The 25,101-nt window shown below is 39.7% G+C and overlaps 1 protein-coding gene across 1 annotated transcript in view; it reads left to right on the forward strand.

Moving 5' to 3' along the window:
- The first annotated feature begins 9,988 nt into the window (after positions 1–9,988).
- Positions 9,989–25,101, forward strand: part of MYLK4 (myosin light chain kinase family member 4) — a 61,330-nt gene continuing 46,217 nt past the window's right edge. Inside the window, exon 1 of the mRNA XM_066186981.1 lies at positions 9,989–10,141. Coding sequence (XP_066043078.1) covers positions 10,004–10,141 — 138 coding nt within the window. The 5' untranslated portion in view covers positions 9,989–10,003. The remainder of the gene's footprint in view (positions 10,142–25,101) is intronic.

The raw sequence follows: 25,101 nt of genomic DNA on the forward strand, positions 1-25,101 counted from the left end.
GCGCTCCCGCGGCCGGGCCAGGAAGCGGAGCCGCCCGCAGCCCTTCGGGAGCTGTAGTCCGCCCGGGCCCGCTCCCCGCCCCAGCAGCCAGGCTCTCCTGCCCCTCGGGGCCGTGCTGAACAGCCTCGCCAAGGCCTCTGAGCTTGGGCGGCCGCCTGATCTTTCACTGAAATGTGTTAAAACCTCATTCTCTGTGGAAAAACCATCAATAAATTACTTTCCTGTTTGTTTGTTTTTCTGAATTAGATTCAAAACTCAACTCTTATGCAGAATGCAGGGTAGTTCGTATTTCAGAGATGGGCACAGTAAGCGGTACCATTTGCATCCTAATTTACGACCCGAACTTGACCCATTGGTAATTCTTTCCACATTACATCTTGTTTTCTTTCTTAAAGTATAGGTTTAGGTTTAATTTTACACTGTGACATAATAGTTCCCAGCTTGTAAAATTCAGGTCAGTCTAATGTCAGCTGTAGTAGGAGGTAAACAAGTCTGGCTACTGGCTAACAGTACCCCCGGGCTTAAAATTTGAAAATGGCTGGTTAGAAAGTGGCCAACAGGTCAGAAATAAAATTTTTATTTGAACTGATGATGGAGACCAAAGGACTGAGTTTGAAGCAAAGTGCTTTACAGCCTGTCATGTAAACCTAGTTCTGACTGAAGGGATTGCAACCTAAACCCAGATGTTAAAAGTGAAATGGGGTGTTTGTGGGTTCAGCTTTTCAGCTAATACCTATTTGCCTGCCCATTTCTATTCCTGATCAGTTTTAGAAACACTGACTCTGTTGTTTATATTTTTATAATGCAAATATATTGATTTGCTGCTATAGGGCAGAAAAAGCAGCAGGACCATAGGTATACACTGTGCTTACAGCTAAGAGGTGCTTTTATGACATGTGTGGTCTCTGAGTGTGTAAGTGAAGGAAGCAAGATATTTTGCTTGAAGTGATTGGCTTGCTGAAGATGACCCAGAAAGTAGAAGAAAGTATCTCCCAGGCCAGAGCTGGGAAATGTAAATGACTGGCATAAGGTTTTCACCCTCCTGTGGGGAAAATGGAGCTTCACAACATGTGAAGGTCATAGTTTCCCATTGGTCAGTGGCATATGACTAGGGTGAGATTTCTTCTGTGGGCCTTCAGAGGAGGCACTTGCAAACAAATTTCACTTCCCTTTGTTCAGCTTTTTGTTTCAGGGATGCATTAAGATAGTAATGGTGGAGAGGACAATCAGGTTTGGACTCAATCCTAGTCTCCGCTTGGTGACAGAGCCCAGTAAGACATTTGAGCTTGCCACCCCATTAATATTTTCCCAGATAACTAACTTGCTGGTGAGCTTGAAGAAACATGTCCTTTAACTAGGACATGTCATTCTCTTTAGATAGATGGCCACATTTGGTGATCAAAGCATAGAGGATGATGTGCTCTTTGAAGAGCTATGGAGAGCCTGAATCAGCTTTCCTTGGTTGCAGTCTTGTCAGGCCACAAGGTCTTCACAGCCAGGTCACTCTAAATCACTGTGGGATTTGAGTAGCTGCAGACACTGAGGTAGCAAGAGGGCATCTGGAAACATCTCCCGTCTTTTTCTGACAGTTTTCGATTACATCTTATCATCCCTTGTCATGGAGTAGATCAAACAATCCACAGAATAATGGCTTGAAGGTCAGACTGAGCTGTTGAGTATTTCACATGCAGTTGTCAGACCCTTTAAGAAAATCCACGAGCATACTTTTGAGAAATGGGGGAAGAAAATCTCATGAAGTGTTCTTTCAGCTGATGGTGATGGAAAGGGAAGGATGTCAGAGCTGTAAAAGTTGGTGAGAGATGCTGGAAGCAGCAGACTGGACATTTTTACATACTGGATGCATGACTTCTTCAGATGATGAATACCTTACAGGCCCATGATGGTGTGCCTGTATCTTGTATATTAACAGCACAATTTACAACAACATGGTTACAGGAACCTCTCTGGAAAGCTCATTTGAAAACTACAAGCTTACATGGTTCTTTGCTGTCCATCATCCTTAAATGTCACCACTATCCAACTGTCTCCTGTGTCACATGGGATAGCATGTGGTATTTTTCCCATCTGGGAAGCTTGGAGGTCTGTGGGCAGAGCAGTTACTCGGTATAGGGACACATTTAATCTGCTGCATGTGCACAGATGTGGGGTCAAAACACTGAGGAGCATTTGGAAGGTGTTTGGGTAAAAATAACTGATGTAATTGGGTCTTTGGTTGTACACTGAAAGCTGTTTCTCTGTGCTGCCAGTGACTGTAAGGTTGTATATAAGCTCTTAATAGCACCATATAATTTATGTTATTTATACAAGTTAAATTGAAAACTATGAGCTGTGTAATGAGATTTAACAGATTCAGCTTTCTACAGCTAAGGCATTAGCACTGTTCTTTTGTAACTGGGTTTCCAGTACAGTGAAGGAAGGGTTGCAATAACAGCAATAGAAATGTTGTAGTCCTCTGTTTCCTGAGTATAGAAAGAGATGTTAAGTGAAATTTTAGAGTAGTTTCTCTTATTCTTTTAAAAAAATTAGTTGTTCTGAAGGACATATATTCCAAGCGTAGCCAAGTGATTACTTGGGGTGGAAACCCACAACCTTGCTGTGGAATAAAAGCCTTCTACAGAGAAGGCTTGACTTGCAGTGACCTTCCAACCAATCCTACCATTAGACAAGCCTTGATGATCCTACATCCTGTATGTGCCAGGCACATCACAAGGGCCTGCAGTGGAGAAGAACCCAGCTGAGGACTGTGCTCTTCTGCAGCCTTCAACAGAGGGCCAGAAACTGCCACCATTTTGGCAGCTACTTATTTTGTGGTACAGGATAGTGGCAAGAGAGAGAAAAGGACTGTGTTCATGCCTGTACTACTTTGTTTTGTATTTAAAGTCTTTCTGGACTTAATAGCAGGGTCCTTGCATATCATCTTGCTGGAACTGCTACAGAAAAAAAGAACATGTTATACAGCAGGGAACCACCGAAGCAGCTAAAAAGTGAGGAGTGCTCAGTAAACAAAGTCTGCAGCAACAGCAGTAGGTATTGATTTCATTGTGCTAAATAGTTTCTATGAACAAATTAAATTATATTGGTCTTCTAGCCTTCTTGAGTTATCTGGTGTTCAGTGCAGAATGGTCTCTGTGAGCAGGCAGTGCTGTGTACTCTGTGTATTGGTTCGGCAAGTATAAGGAGAGAGAGTTGAAATATAGTGTTGCAGCATGGTAATTTTCTAAGCCGAAATGCATGAATAACACTAAGACCTCTTATTTATCTTTCTTTTGTACAGCCAAGAAGGAGGAGAAATCAGAAGTTACGAGTGTTCACTGGTTTATGAATCTAAGGTGGAGAGGAGAACAGACAGTAAATTAACTGGACATAGTATGAAGCTCCTTAAGATTAACAGGCTGGAAGAGATAAATACACGATTCAGCACAAGCAGACTAGAAAAAACAGCCTTTTTCCAGAGTGTGGAGGAAATGAAGATGACTAGAAGCTTTCAGGAAGAAAAATTCAGTGAATCAGGTCCTGGAACAGAAGATAAAAAGGTAACTGACTAACTGCATAATTAATTTTGTTTTCCCAAAAGCACTGCCTCTTTCTTTTTCAGCTATTTAAGGAGTTTACTTTGTGTATTTCCCAGCAAACTTGAAGTTTTCATTATCATCTGTGAAAACGTATTGCGGCTGTGAGAGACTGTGTTAATATCTGATTATTAAGAGATGCCTCTGCCCAAATTAAGGTACAAATGAGACCATATGCCAAAGTCAGTAATATGGGTTTTATTTAATAATGAATTTGAGGTAGAGAGATAGAAATGGAAAAGAGGAAGGGGAGAGACAGATGGAGTAGAAGCTAGTCACCACCTGTGGATCAAATGACATGCCACTGGTCTTTTTCACCCATGGCTTCTCAGTGGTGGAGGTCCTGAGGTCATTCAAAACTTTTCACTATTTATATGTCTTAGCACAGAATGGAATTAATGTTCATTGGCTACACAGTTTTCTTATGCTATTGGTTAGACGATTGCCTCACTTTTTATACTAATTAGTGCACATGCTCAGTCTTTTCTTTTGGATCGGTGGGTTTCTTGAGTTGTAGGTGGTTTCAATCTCCCCCTGCCAGAATTAATTTTTACCCAGTCAGAGCTGATTTCAGCATAGTTGCTGAGTTGGCTTTCCTTGTGGCCCATAAATTCTGCATTCTTTGTGTCCATTTTCAGTGGTACATTCTTCTCCCTCATCTTTGTCAACCTCCTCCTCAGTCTGAGGTAACACTTGGACAAAAGTAACATCGTTATCTTATTTCAAGTTTTTGTCACAGTGGCTTAATTGTTTAGGGGAGGGTTTTGGTGGTGGCAGATGCCATCTGTCCCATAACTTGGGGTGATCTTTGACTGGTGATATACATACAAACAGTTGCTTCTTTATACACTTTGCCACTCTGGGAATTTTTGTCTGGATGAATTACCAAGTATGTGCTAACCAGATTTCGCCTCCACCAGATCTGGATTTAGTGCCACACTGTTGCTCCATTCTGTGCTTATCTTGTGACAAAATCCTTCCGTGGCCCTAACAGTATTTGGAACAGGCAGCTGTGATCTTTAGATTCTTACAGACTGGTTAGCATTTTTTAGTCATTTGTGTTCATAGAAGCAAGCATGTGTTGGTATTCTGTGGTTTAGTTACTACTGAACCTAATATTCAGAAATTGTAAAAGGGTCGCGTGGTTCTACCACTCTTCAAAATCAGAAGGTAAACATGGATTTTGTTGCATTCATGTTTTGAAAGCATTTGTCTTGTCTACCAGCTGTGGAGGTAGTGGAGACTGAATGAATCCCATGGGAAGAGCAGATTCCCCAGAGGAACTGAGGCAGCTTTGTGCTCTGCTCCCCGCTTCCTGGTGAGCACAGCAAAGTTCCATGCTGCGTGCCACACTTGCAGGGCTGAATGTTGTCAGTGTAGCTCTGTTCTTCACCTGTCTTCAGTAAGAATGGTGTTGGGCATCATGATATGGGGTCTCTGGTAGGAAAATGATTCTGTGATCAGCCAAAATATGTTTAGAAATAACAGCACATTTCCTTGTATTATGGCTTTTTTTTCTATGCAAGAATCCAAAGGAAGCAATATTTTTACTGATGCATCATTTAGATAAGAACTAAAGAAAATCCACTTGCATCCTACTGCAGGATGAGAGATTAATTTTACACACCAGTTTGTGAAAAGACTTGAAAAATTTGTGCTGTGGCTGTTTGTATGCAGATTGTGCTAATACGGCAGAGCAGTTTTTCAAGTATTCTGAATATTTTTGTGTTCAGATGATACCCTGGAGCATTGGTGGAAAGTAAATTTCATGATGTTTCCACTTGTGTTATCAAATCAAGAAGCTGAATTTTTGAAACTCTTTAATCTATTGAGTCACTTTCATTCAAAATTATTCCAGTTTGCAGGAAGGTATTACAATTTTTACTTTGTAGACATAGAAAGAGAACTATATATTGAAAGAAACAAATCATCTCATATAAGCAGGATGAGTTTATTTTAGAGAGTTTTGTTTAGTGTTGCAGTGAAAATGAGAACTAAAAAAAAACCCCCATAATTGGGTGGTTGGGGTTTGGAAGATGTTATCGGCTCTTTGAAGAGGGTATACTTCCAGTGTGAAAATAACAAGTTGCATGAGTGAGACAGCAAAAACTGCTTTTCCTGCCATGTTGCTCTTCCTATGATCCTAATGATCAGCAAAAGGACTGAGAGCTGCTTTGCCTGTTTTAATGTATCTTAGTTTGATGCTGAGTTGCAGATAGTAATTGAAAGTGGTTGGATTTTTTTGCCAGTTTGTGTTGCAGAGTCTCTATTCATTGCCTTGATGTTTGCATCTGTAGTCTGATGGTTGGAACTGGCCCTTTCTTAAGAGTGTAAGAAAGGGTAGGGAGATTTTGGTGGTGCAGTAGAGGAGAAAGGAATTCATTTAGAAGATGAACAGCTGGTGGCTAGTTGCAAGCTGGAGAAATAGCTCTGTATTCCCATTTTAGCTCGTCAGTCTCCTGGGACCAAGACTTCAAAGGTGAAAGACAATCTAACTGAACTCTGGTAATATACCTCACCAGAGTGAGCCTTCTAGATACATAAACATTAGTTATATTTCTCCTGAGCTTTTAAAAGTTCAGTCACACAGCTTTTTATTTGTTTGTTTTGGGTTTTTTTTTTTTTTTTTTTAGGAATTTCTCAATGGGATAAAAAATTGGGGCCTGTTTGTTAATACTGATAAAAGGAAAACCAAGACCTTCCCTTACAAGGTCTTAGCGTGGTCTGCTGGCCTGATGAGCAGTTTTATTATATTGATCAAGAAAGCAAGGAAAGAAGAGTATGTTGTCAGGAAATATAGTAAAACTTGACCAGGTGTATGTGCTTGTGTAATTTCTGCGGGTGAAGGTGAAAGCAAGGACAAAACATCCATTCACTTAAGTTGGAGCGTGTTGGAGCTCAAGAGGCCAAACAGAGGTCAGTGGTCAACTGTACTGGCAGGAGAAAATAATTCTGTCTGAAACTACCTAATTATAATCAAAGAAGAAAATGATCCCCTTCTTCAAAACAACCATTTTTCTAGATTTTTTTTTTTTTTTTAAAAAAAGAAACAAACACAATTTTTGCCTTTTGGTACAGTATATTTTTGTAAAAAAACCTCAATACTAAACACAATGTAGTAGTAGTAGAAGTAGTAGTAGTCGTAATAGTAATAATAATAATTCCATAGCTATTAAAGGACTTCTATGGAAAGCAAACCCCTCAATCGTTGACCATCGAAGATGAGTGGTTGGTGCTTTCGAGAAATTGTGCCGTCGGTGCCCCCTAGATGGCACCCTTTGCCACTCCAGCTCTCCATCGACCACTTCCCTCTTGGACAGGATGGCCAAACAGCTCGTCACAAAACTGCTCCTTACGTATTTTACCCGTGCTTTGTTCAGAATGCCCTCTTGTCCCCCATTTCTACTCTTGGCAGCACGTGTGTCTTTGTATCTTGGCTAGGTTCTGTCTTCAGTGAACACGAAGTTTTGCATCAGGTTGCATGTTAACCAGTAAGAGACATTTTGTTTTCAAATGTGAGAATCAACATGAAATTAAAAGAAGACTAAAAATCCAGACCTGTCCTGACCCACTGAATAGACACACGGAGATATCTGAAGGTGCTGGATCAAGGGAGGGGGTGGTGCAGGGTAGGAACAAGCATGTGTGAGAAGGTGAAATAGTTCCTTTTGACAACAGCACCAGCTTATGCAAATGTAAATTGATTGTGAAACTGCCACACAATTGACCCAGCTGGATTGGATCCCCATGAGCTCCATGTTTTACACCTGGACTGCTTTTGATGGCCCAGCCAAAGGTGTGCTGTTGGTCATCACACCTGCTGTCTCTTCCCTCTGGCTCTTACCTGGGTTATATTTGGCACCAGAATGCAATTCAAATTGTTTGATCTTGAATTGCTATCTGCAAAAAGTGGTCATGATATTATTATCTAGTGTGGGTGGGTTAACTGAGTAAAGAGGAACCTGTGAGCTTCTGTAGTTCTGAACATCGCTAATATGAAACAACCAAGTTGCACCCATGTGAATCATGGAGCTGGGGTTTAAACACATGTCACTGGCCCTAAAGATAATTTTACAGCCTTTTCTATGCAAAGCTATCATTTTATTAATATTCTGAAAGCAGTTTAAGGACTAATTTATAAATATTTAGTTCAGCTAGAGCTGTTTGATACCCTTGGTATTTGGTGTTCAGTTAAGCTAGGCCTGGATATTACTGATTGTCCTTTAATTCCCTGTTTCCTTTGAGCCTTCTTTCACCTCCTTCACCACCACCACCACCATTTATCTAGCAGATACTTTCCTTGCAGGTTCTGTGCTGGAAATGACTGTGGTGGTAACAATACTTTTACAAGTTCCTTTTTCCAGGGGAGGCCACAGTCATGGCAATATTTTGTAGAGAGAAAAAATGATCACTGTCACACAACTCCAAATAACTCTCCTCTGGTCACTGATCATTGTCACACAATTAACTCCAAATACCTCTCCTCTGATCCCTAACATTGTTCAAGATATTGAGCTATATATTTTGAAAGAAACTTATTTCTGGTTTTAGAGTTTTAGTCAAGAATGGCTTTTTACAAAACCCTTTAAGGAACTCAGTACATTTGGAATAAAACTTAACTAATGAAGAAGAGATCAAAACCCTCAAGGCTTTCTTTAGCCTTGAAATTGAAGCACCATGTCTAAAACTTGCCTTGGTATGGTCAGGAAATTGGAAGTGGACTTCAGCCAAGTTTGGGTCCATTTTGTTTTACCAAGCACCTTTTCAGCTTGCTTGGAATGCTGTCATGGGATACCGCGCTGCCAACCTCAGCCTGGCGCAGCTTTGCAGAATACCCTTTCTGTGGTGCCCTCTTCACGTCCCAAGTTCTTGGCACTCTCTTGTCATGTGGCAATGTGTGTGTGTGATTCCGTGACTTCAGATAGCTTCGTTTTACCTAATGTTCCCAGCTCCCATTCTTGTGAGAGTATTTTCCTGTCTTTCTTAAAAAGAAAGAAGGGAATATCAATGTTCCCTGACTGAAAAAATATCCCATCACTACACCGACCCTTCGCAACATAACACCTATGTAACAAGATCAAAGGTGTCTTGAAAGAGCTCTGGAGTCACAAAAGTCAGAAGCTGACTAAGGAAAGGACGGCAGTCATTAAAATTTTTTAATCTCATGACTTTTTTTTTCCAAATGATGCCATGATATTTGTAAATTGATTTGTGAATTTTTAGCACTTGAGATTTCTGGTGTTCATATTCTTTGCTTATTTAGCTCTGATCAGGTACATACCCAAGCAGAGAAGAAATGACACTGTTTCTTCTAACAACTTCAATGACTCTTAGTTCACTGTAATTATGGGCAGCTGTTGCATGGAAGATGTATAATCCTTTTATATAAGGACTCCTTGCATAATATAGACCTGAGACTTTATGTAATGGTTCTTCACAATCCTTAAATATATCCTTATATCCTGATTTGTTAGACAATAAACCACAATATGCTTTATTCCTCAGATTTTAATTTTTTGATCGCTAGAAATGAATCTCCCTGGGCTTACAATGGAGCAGGATTTCTTTTGTTAAAGTTACTTACCATTTCCAGTTTTAATACCTTGTTTTTAATTGTTTAGAAATTTCCCAGGTTTTTTCTGCTTAAGCAAATATTTTCCATGCAGAGTTTTCTTCACATTGAATTGCTTGGGAGAATTCAACTAAAGCAGTCTATCTTCTTCTGGGAATTTTGGGGGAAAGAAGATACTTTTATGATTACATTGAGTGTTTCACATCCATGTCGTTGAAATAATTGGGCACCTTCCATCCTTTGGGTGAAGGAATTAATGGCTGACAGGTGAGCAGATGCTGGATGTGAAAGGGCAGACAGGTAGGACTCCCTTTCTTCATGGTGCTTGTTTGAATATGGGAGCAGTGGAGATACACTGCAAGCACAGTGAGCAGAAGGGACTGAAGACAGTAAAATTATGGCATTTCAAACTGACCTTTCTATGCCCATGCACCGTGACACTTTAGGTTATTTTATTGCACTTTTTCCCCATTTCTTGCCTATTAAAAGGGAAAAGAAATAAGATTATCAATTGCCTGAAATGTTAACTGCAAATGGATTGTACTAACAGTTTGCTTTCATTGGAGAAGTTCAGGAATGTCAGAGTAATTGCCTTCAAGTGCATTCAATACACATCCCTTGTGGATCCCTGCACCTGTTTCATGCTTGTCAGTGATCCATCACTTCTTTTCCTTATAGGTTCAGGGAATGCGTTGAAGTGTGAGATGGGATCCTGCGGCGTGTCCGAGCCTTGTCTAGCTAGGTGGTACTTACAGAGCTGGAGAGGGTTTTGAGGGTGCCTGCCAAGTTGCATCTGCTAGAGCAGGAGAACCAAGTTAATCAGATGATTAAAATTAAAGGGATGGATCTAATCCTGCAAAGAAATGCTGCCTGGATTGTAGGTAATTTCTGCCTTTTGGCTTCATATCTCTGGCACACCTTGTGGACTGTGATAAGCTGTGGAAGAAAGAAAGGGATCCCTGCACCTGGAAATGCACAGGTAGTAGATATACTTTTAATAAATTAGATGCATTTCACTGCTCAGTCTCAGTATTGTTTAACTGGATGAATGCTGCTTGTGTTTGGATATAGCAAATTAAACCTATTTGTTTTTTCCTGGAGCGGCATTTATTTCTCTCTTTCATACTGGCAGTATCTAGGTCTGCCCGGCAGTAAATCCTAGGCAGATGATGTGCACCTTTCAGGCAGGTGCATCTCTTCCCTTGCAGTCGGAAGTCTTTGTCTTGCCATTAAAACATCCTCTAGTGACCTCTACTGGGTGCAGTACAAGGGAGTGCCTCAAGGTTACGGTCCGTGGCCATGGTGGGAGCAAGGTCCCTTCTTGCTATGGGACTCAGAGATCCCTCGTAAGCCCCTTATTTTCTTGTTGTTGTCAAGTGGATGTAGCCTTATCTCCCCAAAGAATTAGCATCACTTGTTATTCCATCACGTTTCAAAGGTAGTATGCATGTTTGCTGTGGTTTCCCAGAAAGTAATGCAGGGATGACCCATCACATGGTAGCTCAAGAGTTTCTAGACTTCCTAACAGGAAACATTATTTAAACAAAAGAAATAGATGAGTTTAGAAAGGCAAAAAGAAAGACACTTTTTTCTAAAGTATCTCCAAGGATGTAGATTGCCAAAATCCTTAGGATTTTAATTAGTTTGCTACAAACGACATTTTTCATTCTCTCTTTGAAGAGAGCCACTTGCAGAATGTCAGAAGTGTTTTCATGACAAAGGTTTGAAGTCCGAAAAGTCTGCAACCTTACTTACACCCAGAATAATGTCTATATTCTTCTAGTGTTACCAGCCAAAAGTCATGACCTATTGTGAGAATTTATAGCAGAATTTTTCACACATAGTGTAAGGACCTCACAGGATAGTGATAAGGAGAATAATTGAAATATTGCTACACATATCAGTACTCAAGATTAATAAGATTCACAAAGAAATCACCTGGCAAATAAAAAAAAAATCAAATCTGTTGTTGGTAGTTTGCATTTTGTCTGAAAATGTTCCTGCACTCGCACCTGAGCTTTAAATGGATTCACTCTTTTCTTTGTGCCTAGGTCATTAAGATTTTGCATTTTCTCTTAAATGAATTGTAATTTGAAATGAAAAAGAAATTAATTTCATTTCAGTGTCCTTGTTAATTTCCTTCCATTTGTATTGCACTTGTACTGTGCTGCTACAGTCAAATAAATAAATAAATAAATAAATAAATAAAATTTATTTTATTTATTTTCCAATTTTTAAGACTTAAGGCCAGCATAATACATGGTATTTGGTAGCAAGAGAACTGTATCCATTGTACTGTGAAGAAAACAGATTTTTAAATACTCTGGATTAAGACTACCAGACATTGTTTACTAGTCCTAATCAGCACTAAAGTATTTTATCCTGAATTAGGTGTAAGTCAGAGCTCTTTGCCAGTTTTGTTGCACAACATGAACCCACTTTTGAAATTCAGAGTGGTAATATCTGTCAGACTTTTTTCCCCTTTATTTTTTTTTTATTGTTCTGCATACGTTACATTTCTTCTTTTGAGTAAAAAGGTCCTTCATGGAGTGCAAGTTTCCCGGGCTGTCTCCTAAGTCCTCATACATAGAAAGGTGGCATGGACTCACAAGACCTCCAAGGGCAGGGCAAGTGTCCTTTCCAGGAACTGGCAGTAGGACTGTGGTCAAGCAGGGACTCCTGGGTAATTGGAATCCTTAGCTTCGGGAGGAAATGAGCCAACAGCTGCCTGAAACCAAGATTGTTGTGTCATCTCAGGACCCCGTGGCATGTCCATTCCAGACTCATCCTTCCCTCTTCCTTTCTAGAGAAGCATTGTTGTCAATTGCAAGAAAACAGTTCCTAGAACTCCCTTGTCCCTGTGCATGCTGATATGTGCCCTGTGGCTCTCAGACTTGTGAAGGTTTGGACTGCTGTGATGAGAAAGGCTGGTGATCTTCACCAGCATTCATATTTTGAGAATGGTTCTTCCTTGAACTTCCAAAGTGAGGAAGAACAGGGATTGGATCAAAAGAGCTTTGTGGGTCTTGCTCATTTTTCTGTGGTTCTGATGAAAATATGAGTTTGGCTTCCTAAGTGAGTATGTAGGAACAGTGCTACTCTTTGGTCATGATGCTCCTTCCCCAAAGAAGTCCTAATTGAGAAAGAAGGTTTAGAGTTAAAACAAATAACTAGCAGTAAATCCATTTTGTTTCTGTGTGTGGTACTAGAGCAGAACGCTACTGCCAGTGGGATGTAACTGGACTGTTGGTGAGTCTGTGTTTGACCAGCAGGATGTGAAGGGCCTTTGGTAATAATTACGTGTGTTATTATGAGGAAGCAGAGTCCCTAACTGGGATTGTGTGAAGCTTAGTACAGGTTGGATCCACCCCACAGAATTCAGTGTCTGAACAGCTGGATAAGGGAGAAGTGAAGTGGGAAACAGGTACACACGTGGATGAAGACTATGCTGAGGTCACGCTCTCAGTCAGTGACATCTGTGCTGAGACATCTGCAGTATGGAAATGAAATTGCTCACTCTGTCTAGTGTCCTCTTTACATGGCTATATGCTGAGATCTGAGGGGAGGCATGCCTCAGAACCCTCAGCCTGCTGGATCCCAGCCGTTTAATGGGTGCTGATTACTTGGCAAAGCTCCTGCACACCGTTTGGTCCAGGATCTAAAATTTCAAAAATCTGTCGCATCTTCTAGATATCTTCTTTATTTTTACTGGTGTCCATTTACATACAAATCACTTCTTCCTCTCCCTGTTAATTATCCTTGTTTTTTATTTATATCCTATGAATACCGTGGTTAGATGCTTATTGTAACCTTTGGAATATATGACTGTTAAAACATCTGAAAGTCAGATCAGTTTCAGTAAAGCAAAAGCATATATATTTTTCTGTGTTAAAGATGTTGCTTCTTGTCTACCTTCCCTTAAAAACTTATTTTTTGCCCTGGGTGCACAGCTTAGCAAAGAATTCTTTTGGCCATGATCATTCAGAGGTGTCTTGTTACAGATTACCTACCCAACCAATTTGTAATATACACGGAGGTCCGGGGAGAGACATTCAGACTGTCCCTGTGACCTTTCTCTTCTGGCATCCTTGCTCAGTGTCTTGTGGACACATTTAGCAGAAGTCACGGTGCAGTAAAAGTGACTTTCCAGCACTGAGTGTGGCATGAGAATTCCAAACAAGGGTCCTTTCATGGGAGAGGTCACATTTCTGTTACCTTGAACAGAGAACTCACATGTAAGGAGCATTTAAAGGGGTTCAGTATCTTCATTTTTCCCCTTATTTGGACAATGTGATGTAATTCCTGCTCTTTAATCCTTCTGTGTTTGCTGAAAATGTTTTTTAACTCTCCCAAGTTAAAGAAATTGCTTATATTGAAAACATAAGTTAGGCATGCATTGTATAGTTTGTAAGGGAGGATTTTTTCAAGTACTATGTAGGCGGGTACTTGTAAGTGCTTATTTGACATTTAAATTCTTGAGAGAAATTAAAATGAGGCTTTATAATATGACCTCGGGCTAAAGAAAATGCATGGGATGTGGTTATAATACATGTAAATTAGTTTGTTACAGACAATAAAAGAAGAGTGTTTTTCCATAGTTCCCTGTCTTCAAGACTGACTAAGCAGACATACTGGTACACGAGATCTCCATAACACCATGCCTGGACTAAACAGTGATAAACCAGATGTGTGGGCAGATAGGGTTGATTTCAGCTATGACCCTACCTAGTTATGACTCTGTCTAGTTTACCTCGTATCTTAAATAGTGACTGTGGTTGAAGATGGTAGAGAAAACCTCAGCCTTTAAACTTAACTATTTTGCAGGGAGACAACAAGGTGTGGGGTGGTTTTTTCTTGAGCTTTGATGCTCCCATAGCCCTTATTATCATTGCTGCATTTTAAAGGACATGTTCACTAAAGGAGTTATTGCTTTATTAAATCAAACATGTTCTGCTGTCTTTCTGAACCTCGTAGTAGACCCATGTTTGGTAATTCTAGATCTGGAGCAATTGCCTAAAGCCTCTTGGTCCTGCCTGTCTTAGACCATAAGAGAGGCATCCTACATTCTCCTATATATACCTACCCTATGTATTTCTTTCAACTCATGTCTTGGCAGGGTTTTATAATGGTTTTGTAAGAAACCTATTCTATAAGAATAGAAATGTACAGTACAGAAATGTAACTTGATGGTGAGAGCTTTAAAAGAGCTTGGGAGTCTAAACATAACTTCATATTGCATTAGTAAAATGGAAGAATGAACAAAATTCAGAATATTAGGACAAATGAATAGGACAAATTGACTGAAATGATTAATTTATTTTTCTATTTTAGTCACTTCTAATCAATTAAGCTGTCCTTTTTTCAAGACAATATTCTGGTCCCTAAAATTCATCTTTCTAGCATTACATCCAAGTTTTGTATCTTTAATCTCCCTTGTGTGTGCACTTCATTTTCAGTTGTATAATAATTCACTGTCTGTTAAAATAGAGAAACATGGAAAGACATGAATTTATCAAAAAACTTAAACTGGGCAACCTTTTGAAAGCATTTTCTCTTCCTTTTACTGATTCCCCATGCAACTACTGCCTCTCCTGTCATTTTTAGTTTTCGGGCTTGTTAAACACAGTATTTACACCACTTTTCTTACTTAAGGAGAACATCTTGTGCACTTAATGCTGCATAAAAATTGCTATACGATTTTTTTTTTTGGTCAGGCGGCTACTCCAGAGAATAGGCATGAAAATCTTTAGCTTGGAATTCTAGCTGCCACCAATTGCCAACAGATTGATTCAAAATGTTTGAGGGCCAGCATGGGACTTGTAAATAAAGCTTGTGTGATGCATTATTCCTGGCTCACACTGTGCTTTACGAGGTCCCTCTGCTTTGTTAGCAGTAATTTCATGGATGGCTAGATATTTCAGGAGCCAGCTCAGGATGAGAATTTGCTCCTTATATCCCCAGACAACACAAAGTTTAAATGTATCAGAGATTATTTATGGACACTGTGAGTGACTGTTGTCACATCAGAGACAGGACGGTCTAAGTAGACAGGCGGTTATGAAACTGAGTGGAGAAGCAGGGGCTTAGAAGGATGGAAATAAGCATCCAAGGTCACCCAACAGATCTGTTACAGAAGCAGGGCTGAAAGTCAGACTTTCTGACTTCCAGACTGGGATCTGAGTCATGCTGCTACTGCAGCAGGACCCCCTTGCAATAAAAGAAATGTCTTGGTTATCACACCTGTTTCTTATATCTGGAACGGTATTCTCTGAGACACATTGTATGAAAGCCTTCATGTTATCAGCTAGCATTTGCCAAGTATGTGGGAGATACTTTTTCCCCCTAGGAATTCTTCAGTCATCTCCATTTCAGCATCCTGTGACTGCAGTAGAGAATATTGGCTTCTTAGCTATCTCTGAGTTCCAAAATCAGTGGAATGCATATTTGAAGGAATATGGGTTGGCAATAATGATTAAAGCTCTATTTCCATGTCTGCCAATCCTCTTATAGTTCCCAGGATCATCCTGCATCTGGAATCATAACTCTTAATGTATGCAGTGTCTGGAGCTATGAATTTTCCAAAATGTTCAGCAGACGCCAAAGAAAAAATTAGACTCTTAAAAATAACCTCCCCTCGGCATTATCCTACAATAATGTTTGACTTTAGAAACTGCATTTTGTCTTTTACCTTGGAAATCATAATAATTTATGAAGACCCGTCAATGCAAGGGAAGTCAAGAAGAAGAGAAATGCAGTTCTGTAGTGTTACAAACAACTTTTATCAGCATGAATTTGGAATGAGAATTAATTTGTCAAAGAAAACACTGAAGTTTATGCCAAATGAATGTTTTCTGAAAAAAACAAACAAAAAACCCAAAAAAAACCCCCCAAAAAACAAACGCCTACAAAAATCATTGCTTTGGAGCATCTGTTTATCCATTGTTCAATATCTGTCCTGGTTTATTTTTTTCCTCAGTTTTTAAAAGCATGCTTTGTTTGGTCTGTGTGGTACTCCATGTAGCTCAAAAGATTCCTTCAGTATTAGAAAGAACTATCTGAAATGAAAGCGTAGCATTATAAACTATGTAAGACTTTTAATGTCCTGCTCTCTGTTTGTCAATTATAATTGCAAATAAGCAAGTACTGTTTGTTCCAGTGGAAAGATGGGATTTCCTACCTTCCAGTAAGACAAAATGACATGCTAAAGGATAGGGCCAGAGAGCCTTCACCAAATGGGTGGTCTCAGATTACCCATTATTTACGGTGAGTCTCTTCACACACTTGAAGTTAAGCATGTGCTGAAATGCTTTGTTAAACCAGGCTTGCTGGGCATCATGTGTTCATTTACATTGAAGTTGTCTGAGCATATGTCCAGTGGAAAGTTGCATTTTCAAGGAGCTCATATTCTATGTGTAAAGGTAAATGAAAGGAGAATGACACAACATAGTAGTAACATTATTGTTCAGTGAACTTGTTTTTCTAGCTAGCCTGTGCTTGACAAGGGGGATGCTTTAATCACATTAGAGCATTTTTTCAATCTTCATTCTGCTGGGTTTGGTCTTTGTTAGGATTTTGCTGTACCATGGATTGTGTAATAAGTCTTCAGTTGCTGATTCCTTGAAATAGGTTGAAGTGCCTAAGAATAAAGAGAAAAGTAAAAGATAAATCAGAGTCGAAGAAAAGCTGGTCCCTTTTCAATTTATTTTCAGTTTTTCAGATACTTATATCACTTGTCTTTTACAGAAGTTCTCAGTTTGAGTCAAACAAGGCCAAACTCCTTTGGGGTTTTTCTGGTAAACACAAGCCAAGAATTGGTCTGCTCTATTTCACTGCCCAGAAAATACGGAAACCTGCATTGGGATAATTCCCCTTCCATATCAAAGAACATAACTTCAGTGTATAAAATGGTATGTTTTATCTAAAACTTGCCCAGCTGTCACTGATTCATTGTCAGAATGGTGGACAATGGGAGTTTCAGATATGTACTTGAAATATAAATTCTTTGCTTTATGAAGCTGGTAATTTTTTTAATACATTGGGAATTAGCTGAGCTCATTTATCTTTATTCTTTTCCAATGCTTTCATACTTATTTCCCCTGTAAGTGGCCCACCACCTCTGTTTTGTGAGCATTGGCTGTTCCTTGTGGTATTCATGTCAGTAGGACTCCTACAGTATGGGAGACAGGAACTCAAACAAACATCCCTCCGTTGTCTGAGCATCAGTTTAAAATCAGCAATGAATACAGTATGTATGCACTGCTATCTGATTGAATGTGGTGGGCTAGAAAATGTTTGGAAGATTGTTCCCAGTAATAGTTCTCTGAATGCAATGAAATGAGAGAAGAAAATTACATTCAGATGAGCTGTGATTTATGGATTACATAGGATGTAAACCTTCAAACCTAGAGGCTTTTCTTTTTATTAGGAACTGTTGCCAAACCTTTGTCTTTTTTGAACAGATCCTAATCCTAATGCAGGTAATCCTACCCTTGTTTTCTAAAAAAAAACCCCGGGATTTTAAAGAGTTGCAGTAATAGTTCTCCCACTGTGTCCCCATCACCATAGCTGTTAGCTTACCGGTGTTCAGGGAGAGTGTCTGTAAGACCAGTAAGAGAGGCAAACTGACATGCAAAATGAGGCCCTTGTGTATAGGCAGGCACATATCTAACCTCTCAGCGGTCTGCCAGTTGCTCTGCTTGGAATGAGTTGAAACAAGACTAAGTTTGTCTCCAGCAAAGACAAGTCCTCACCAATTTTCTATGGGTGTTTTCCAAATACAAGTGATATTTCATTTCTGTCTCACCTCAGGTCCTGCATCCTAGGTAAGTTGCCTGCAGTATTTTTTTTTTTCCTTTGAGAGGCTGATAAAGAGCAACTACAGTTCACAGTGACCTCCAGTGGTGAAAACCCTCTTCTCGAAAAAGAACAGAGCTAATACCCAGTTTTTCTGAAAGTCATTCTTCAGAGGGTTTAGGTGATGCAGCTTCACTACTGTACAGCATAATACATTCTGATTTACCGTGTTTTGTGCTATGTTTCTGTTGTTGCTTTTTAAAAAATAAAAGAAGAAAATATTCTTCTTTCTGCTTTTTCTTGTTTCAGAATCTTTACTTTTTGGGTTGGCAATAGTTGACAATGGTCCTACTGGATCCATGTTGTATATGAGCTATGAAGCTTTACTTGATTATGTGTCTCCTGGTATAATGGCATGAAATCAGTTCTGTTCTTCTTTCCCTCAGAAATCTTGATTTTTTTTTTTGTATTCTGCTCAATGCTCATAATTTCTTTAAAGCTTCTACATCTTTCTTTCTGTCTTTTCCATGTATTTACATATGCTGTTCATTGAGGACTTTTCCCATTTCACTTAAGGTGGTTTCTTCAGTGGTCTGTGCTGAGAGTTGATTCTGCAAAGGTTTAGCCATCTGGATAGCCTAGATCCCACATATAGTATGAAAGAGTAGATTTTGGAATTTATGCTGCTGAAATGTGCTATTGAGAGTGAAGGGAAAATATTCCCATATTCTTCAAGGCAGAATATACCTTTTTGCTTTAGAGTCCCTTGTAGCAATTTTTAGAGGAATATTTGTCTTTGCCTACACTGGTTCTGTACTACGGGCGGCACAGAATAACCTGCATTCTTTACTTCCACTCCTCAGCATTACTGACCTTTCCCTGTAGAAAATAGACAGCTATCTTCAGGAATGAAAACAGAGCTGGATTCTACAAAGAGCAGTCTAGATGTCAGGTCGTTTGTGGCTTTACAGGGATCTGGAGGAAATTTTTGGGGGTTAATATGACACAGGAATCACTTGCCTTTCCCAGATGATTTCCATTCTTTTGCACTTCATATGCCAAGTAAATGTGCTCTGTTATAGACACGCAAGGGATCAGAAATCAGCAGGCCTAAGACAGCTGCTGTGAATGTAAATCCAGATGTGCATTACTTGAGTGGACATATTCCGAGTTGCCAATATGTTTATTCTGGGAGTTGCTTTTTCCTGGGAATATCTAGATAAACAGAATGAAACCCGAACAGGCATGAAGGTCAGGTTTCAGATCTTGCACAGTCTTGTTTGCTGATTTTCTGAATGATATTTTGCTGATTATTATGGATCTTCCATTCTCATGGATGTTCTTTGGACCTCTGAGATGGTATTTGGGAGGTTGTTGGAGTGCCTTGTCTTTGTCCGGATAGGCTAGAATTTGGAAAACAAACTGAAAAATTAAACAACACCGCAAAGCAGCTCACTGAAAGATAGAGCACAAAATATTCTACAACAAACTGTGCTTGAGCTGGCTATTCTCTAAATCCTTCCCAAACAGATCAGTTGGGTGCTGTTGTATTTCCTTTACAGAGGTTTTCTGTACCTTTGCCATAACACCAGTGACTGACAGTGAAAGATCCTGTTGTCATTGTAAAAGACAAGGGTGTTGTCCACATTTCTGCACTCCTTACTCTAGGCTGCAATGGGGAAGCTATACTTGTAAATGGGAATATTCAAATCCTATAGGGAGGGAGACTGAGTGTCATGCTGCCAAGGTGCTTCCTAGCTTCCCTGTAGCCTGCTCCTTGTGAGCCCTGTAGATGCCTAGAATTCAAATGCATATTTCTCATTGTTGTGGAGCAAATATGTATAAAAATAGTCCATTCATCTCATTGTCCAGGCCAGCAAAAAAACAAGGTTCAGATTGGAGTTGAGGTGATTTGGTGGAGAATTGATGATAGGCATAACCATGGATGGTTCTGCTGTGGCAGGCATGTGCTGCTCTCCCTGTAAGATTTCACTGGAAATCTCTGGGCAGTGGAACACAGACATCAGGTTTCATGCCTTTCTGAGAGACCATGGAGCACTGAAGAGATGCTGATGGTGTCAGAGCAGCTTGAAAAGTCAGAAGACTGTAGTTGTCAGCAGAACAGCAGGTGTTGTAGTGACAAAGGTTCAGAGTTATGACATGACATATAGTGGTGCAGTGGCTGTAGCAGGCTCTGCTCTTCTGGCTTATAAATCATTTACACCAAAGCTAACTGGGAACTGAAGTACCTGCAGATGATGATGGGTCCTATGGGCTTATGAAACTTTCTAATTGTGGTGTTCAGTGATATGACTGTTAATTGTAATGAGTCCACCTCTCCCCAATTGTATCTGCTCCTTAAATGGCTCCAGTCATATTTCTTTATCCCTGCTAATAATAGATGGGATTTACAGATGGCTCATATGCCAAGGACTTAATACTGAGCACTGTGAGTGTGTCATAGCTTCAAACCATAGTTTTGGATATTCTCCATGAACCTACTTGTGCCAGTACCTTCCAGAAGTGCTTCCTGAGGACAATGGTGTTTCCTTTTTTGGTTCAGCAGTGGTAGGCATCTTGACAATAAATTGCTTTCTGAGTGATTCTTGAAAATCACAAGATAATCTTTAGGAACTAGTGTAAACTAATTAGAATACATGATAATAAACTGCCCATCCTATCTTAAAATCTACAGATCTGTGGCTTTGTGTATTAGCTTAAGAAAAAAAGGTAAAGCTGCTTGCATGCACCAACATTACTTCCCAGCTCAAGATGAAGTAGGGCAGAAACAATATTTGTGCTTCTAGGTAAAGAATGAATGATATGAACAGAATTTCTGATGCCTTCCTTAGAAACTTGTATCTAGCCCACCTTGGATGAAGAAAAGCTGAGATGCAAGCAACTGAAGCTCTTTGCAATGTAAAGGCATTTGCAGGGTTTCATGTTTCAAATGACAATTGGAGTTACCCTTAGTTTGGGGAGGCAAGGTGGAGAGAGACGGAAGAAGGAGTAGACCAGTTTCTTTTTTATTTTTTTTTTCATTCTACCTGTATTTCTTCTTTGTACGTTGTTGCTTCATATTCTTTTGTTAAGTATTTAAAAAACAAACTAAATTTTAAAGCAACTATACTCAAATAGTCTGTCCTGAACTTAGGCAGACTAACTTACAGTGCTGTGAGAGGGACTGCAGAACTAATGAAGCATCTGAAACTTTTACTTTGCTATCAGGTTTTACTCTGTCTCTGCAATTTCTAGTGAGTTCTGAAACCCCGAGAAACAAATTACATTGTTTATTCATATTAAAGCACACCTCTAAGTCTCTGTTGGAGACATGTAAATTATTGTACCTCACAGTGGAGTAGGGTATTCAAGGTTCATGTAAATTGTTTCTTGCATGTAATGCTCCCTCAGTGCCCCTGCCCAGTGAAATTTTTCCTTGATTTGGATTAGTGTGTTCAAGCAGGTGAATGTGTGTTTGTGCACTGAAGTGGTGTGGCTTTAGAGCCTACCAGGATCCCCCTACTTAACCTTCACATATTTAGTATATATCCATATAGGATATGGATTAAGTCAATGATTCTTTGAATGTTTCTTCATGCTTTGAGAGCCTAAGGGTTGCTGTGCACGGAGTTAGTGAGAGGCAGGAGGTGTGCTGCCATTGGGTGTTCTGTCATGTCCAAACACCCAGGTTACAAGATTCAACAGATTCGCACAAAATGCTTCTGAACAGCAATATGAACACAGTGAGAATGTCTTTGAGAGGTGCAGATGGCTGACTGGTCCTTGATATTCAAGTTAGAATCTTGAGATTTCAAGGTGTCTTGAGATTTCAAACAAACATGTCTCTTCGTCTGTTACTCATGGCTTTGTGTCCACACAAGTAGGCAATCATACGAGCACTTCTTTAGAAAGTGGAAAGGTTAAAGGAGATTGCTTACTTTAACTATCATTACTCAAAAGAGGCATAATTATTCTCTCTGTTGGTGCAATGCTTATCCACTCCACTCCAGCTCTGGTTATGTCCATGACAATTAAAGTTGCTCCTGTGGAGAGCTTTCAGAGTAATAGTCTGTACATTTTCATGGCTGGATGCTTCCTTTCAATATCAAAGCTCTCAACATGTTATGAACTCTCTGAATGATATTTCTGCATTATTATCCCTGTTTGAAAAAAAAGGAGAAACTGAATCAGAGAGATATTTCACAACTTTCTTAGGGGCATGCACAGCAAGTAAGTACTGACTGACCTTAGTTCCCTGTTATTTTCCCTTGATCTCAAAAATCTGAACCTGAAACATGATACAAATGAGAGGAAATACATATTTTTTTATATTAAAAAATAGTAGTTTCTTTTTCTTTCCATTTTTCTTTTTTACTTCATGTTCTTCTGCAGTTTTGGCTAAGTCTTATAGCACTGGGCATACTGATAGTATGTTCAAGAGGAGTAGAGGGCACTGACAGGTCCTTGAGTTTGAAATTAGACCTTTTCAAGAAATTGTGCTCCCTTCAGGAGTACTGCTGTGCTAGTTTGGGATGTTCCCCTGTCATTACATGCATTCAGGGTGTATTCCTTAAGAAAACATACAAGTATTTATATCTTGAGCAGCAAGCCAAACGCATGACTAGCAGCGTCTGAAAAGATTGACTGCGCACACAGAATTGCAGGTGCTGCCTGCCCAGAGACACGCCTGCATGAACAAATCAATGTTTGGCAAAGAAGCATTGGGTTCCCCTAGGAGGACATACATTTAGTCTCCTTTGCCTTTGCTGCATTAGTCCTTGACTCCCACTGGTGAAGCTTTGGAGACTCAGCCTCCCCACTGAGGTCTGGGGTGGGATCTGCTCCTTGCTCTGTCACAGGTGACTCTTTATTCCTGGCGGTTACAGTCCTGATCCCTGACACTTGATTCTGGATGGTGGCAGTGCAGACATCTGAGCCTTCGTGCTTGATCTCTGACACTGGCTCTCTATTAGGAAAATTACTGGTACCTGATCTGCCTGATTACAGCCACTTGATATATGGTGATGTTTCCCATTGTGGCATGTTTACCGCCAAAAGTAAACTCAAAACAGCTAGTACAGCAGAACCAAAGAATTGAAGAATTTTGCTGTGCTCTGCAGAAACTGTGGATGAAACCTGATGTTGAGAAATGCCATCTTTTAAGGAAAATAGCAGGAAGTAGTGATGCAGGGTTAAAAGGAGAAAATAAAGAGGAAATATATAAAAAAATCAGTGCAGATCCCAGCACTTCTACCTCTTGTCAGAACTTCATGCTCTGCCTTAACTCTGTATGCTGTGTTCAACACAGACTAGCATCTAAAACCAAAATTATCTTCCTTCAGCTTCATGTGAAATTGCCTTTATATGTCAAGTCTAGTTGATTCTATTTCAAAGTAAGTACATTTCAGTTCAGTCAGTGGGTTTCCAGAAGATAAAAAAGGCCTTTGACTAAGCAAGCTGGCTGAAATTAGTCTGCAAAGAAATTTATAATCTGGCTCATTTCATAAGGTTTTGAATTTCATTGTAATAATTTCACACCCTTGAAGAGAGGGCTGCAAAAGAAAAACTACACTGAAATGAAAAATAGACATGCTTCATTCCAGTAGGGTTGCAAGTATTGCTCTGCCTTCTTCCCCACTTAATTTTACTTGAAAGAGCACATCATGTGTTGATCAGTCTTCTGTTTTCATGAGCCATCATTTTCCAACACATTCCAGTGTTTTGTTTCAAAACTCTTTGGTTAGCTCCAGTGACAACTATTTTTAATTCTCATGTTGGATCATATGAATTGGTCAGGGAATAGAGGCTTGTGCTCTGCGTAATCACAGTTCATTTTCCAGAGTGTCAGGTGAAAAATTTAGGAAAAAAAAAAATGCAGCAGTCACGAAATTGAATCTTAGAGGCAGAAAGGTGAGTGAGGTCATGGCAAGGTTTCCAAATGTTTCCAGATGCAAGCACCATGTTCTAGTGGCAGAGAGAAAGGCTTACAAGCAAAAAACCCCAGGGGTTTTCATGTGAGTATTTTTGATTTAGAGGTTGGCTAGCATCCCACATGCAGGTGACTAGCAGCAGTATCTAAAAATGGGGAACATAAGATGAGATTCATACCCAGGGAGACCTTCTGAGCTTAAGTCAGACATCAGACCATAGCCAGTAGTTATTCTTTGCTCTTGCCTCTAATGCAACTGTCCTTTGTAATCTTGTCCAATGCCTTTTTATGTGCTCTTATTCCACCACTCCATCAATATCCTGTAAGCTCCCCCACAAGTAAATAGTGTAAGAATCTGTTGTTTCTGACTTGAAACTGATGTGCAGTACTTGTTTTGAGTGTCTGTATCCTCTTCCACTTGGAGAAATGGGGAAATAGAGTAATTCCCTATTCATCTTGTCACAACGATCATGGTTTTCTAGAGCTCTGGTACTTCTTACAGGTGTATGTATGACTCCTCAATACATACTGAGATTAAGGCAAAAGGATAAGTTAGAAATCGTGTATTTCTTAAAAAAAAGAGGGGGAAGAAAGGGCAACTGAGAGAGGAATGAACTATTTTATGAAACCAGCTCAGCAGACTAATAAAAAACTGAACAACATAGCCTAATTGTGAGGTGTGATTGCTCTGTGAAATTGCCCCACCTTTCCAAAGACTGTGGATTTTTTCCAGCTTGTGAAAATTGCCTTCCCAAAGAGTGAAAGTTAGGTATTTTGAGAAGAACAATTCCTTTTGCAGTGCTCATCTTTGCTGTATAGGCAGAGCATTGAAACAATTTTTTTGTTTCTGATCAGTTCTCATATATTTCCTACCCTTAGGACAAGATTTAATCTATGATTCCTGCCAATGCAATTTTTCCAAGCAACATTCATGAGTTTCATGATAGAAGTTGTGATGAAAATACCATCTGCCACATCTTCTCACAAAATCAAACTCCCACTATTTGATGTTCTGAGATGAGAACTCAGAATGAAATGAAACGGCTCTGTTTCTTTGTGCTCTCTCATTAGAGCCTAACACAACAGTGCAGTAGAAGGAAGGTTAGAAGGCTGGCTCTTTCCCAGGATAGGGACAGACATAACTTGAACAATGCTGAAAGCCATGATTCAAGTTTCTGTGATGACAGACTTTTTTGTAAGCTTTGTTGTAGTGAGGG

Source organism: Chamaea fasciata, unplaced genomic scaffold (genome assembly GCF_029207755.1).
Source record: "Chamaea fasciata isolate MVZ Bird 193981 ecotype frontalis unplaced genomic scaffold, bChaFas1.0.hap1 SCAF_1, whole genome shotgun sequence".
NCBI classification, from domain to species: domain Eukaryota; kingdom Metazoa; phylum Chordata; class Aves; order Passeriformes; family Sylviidae; genus Chamaea; species Chamaea fasciata.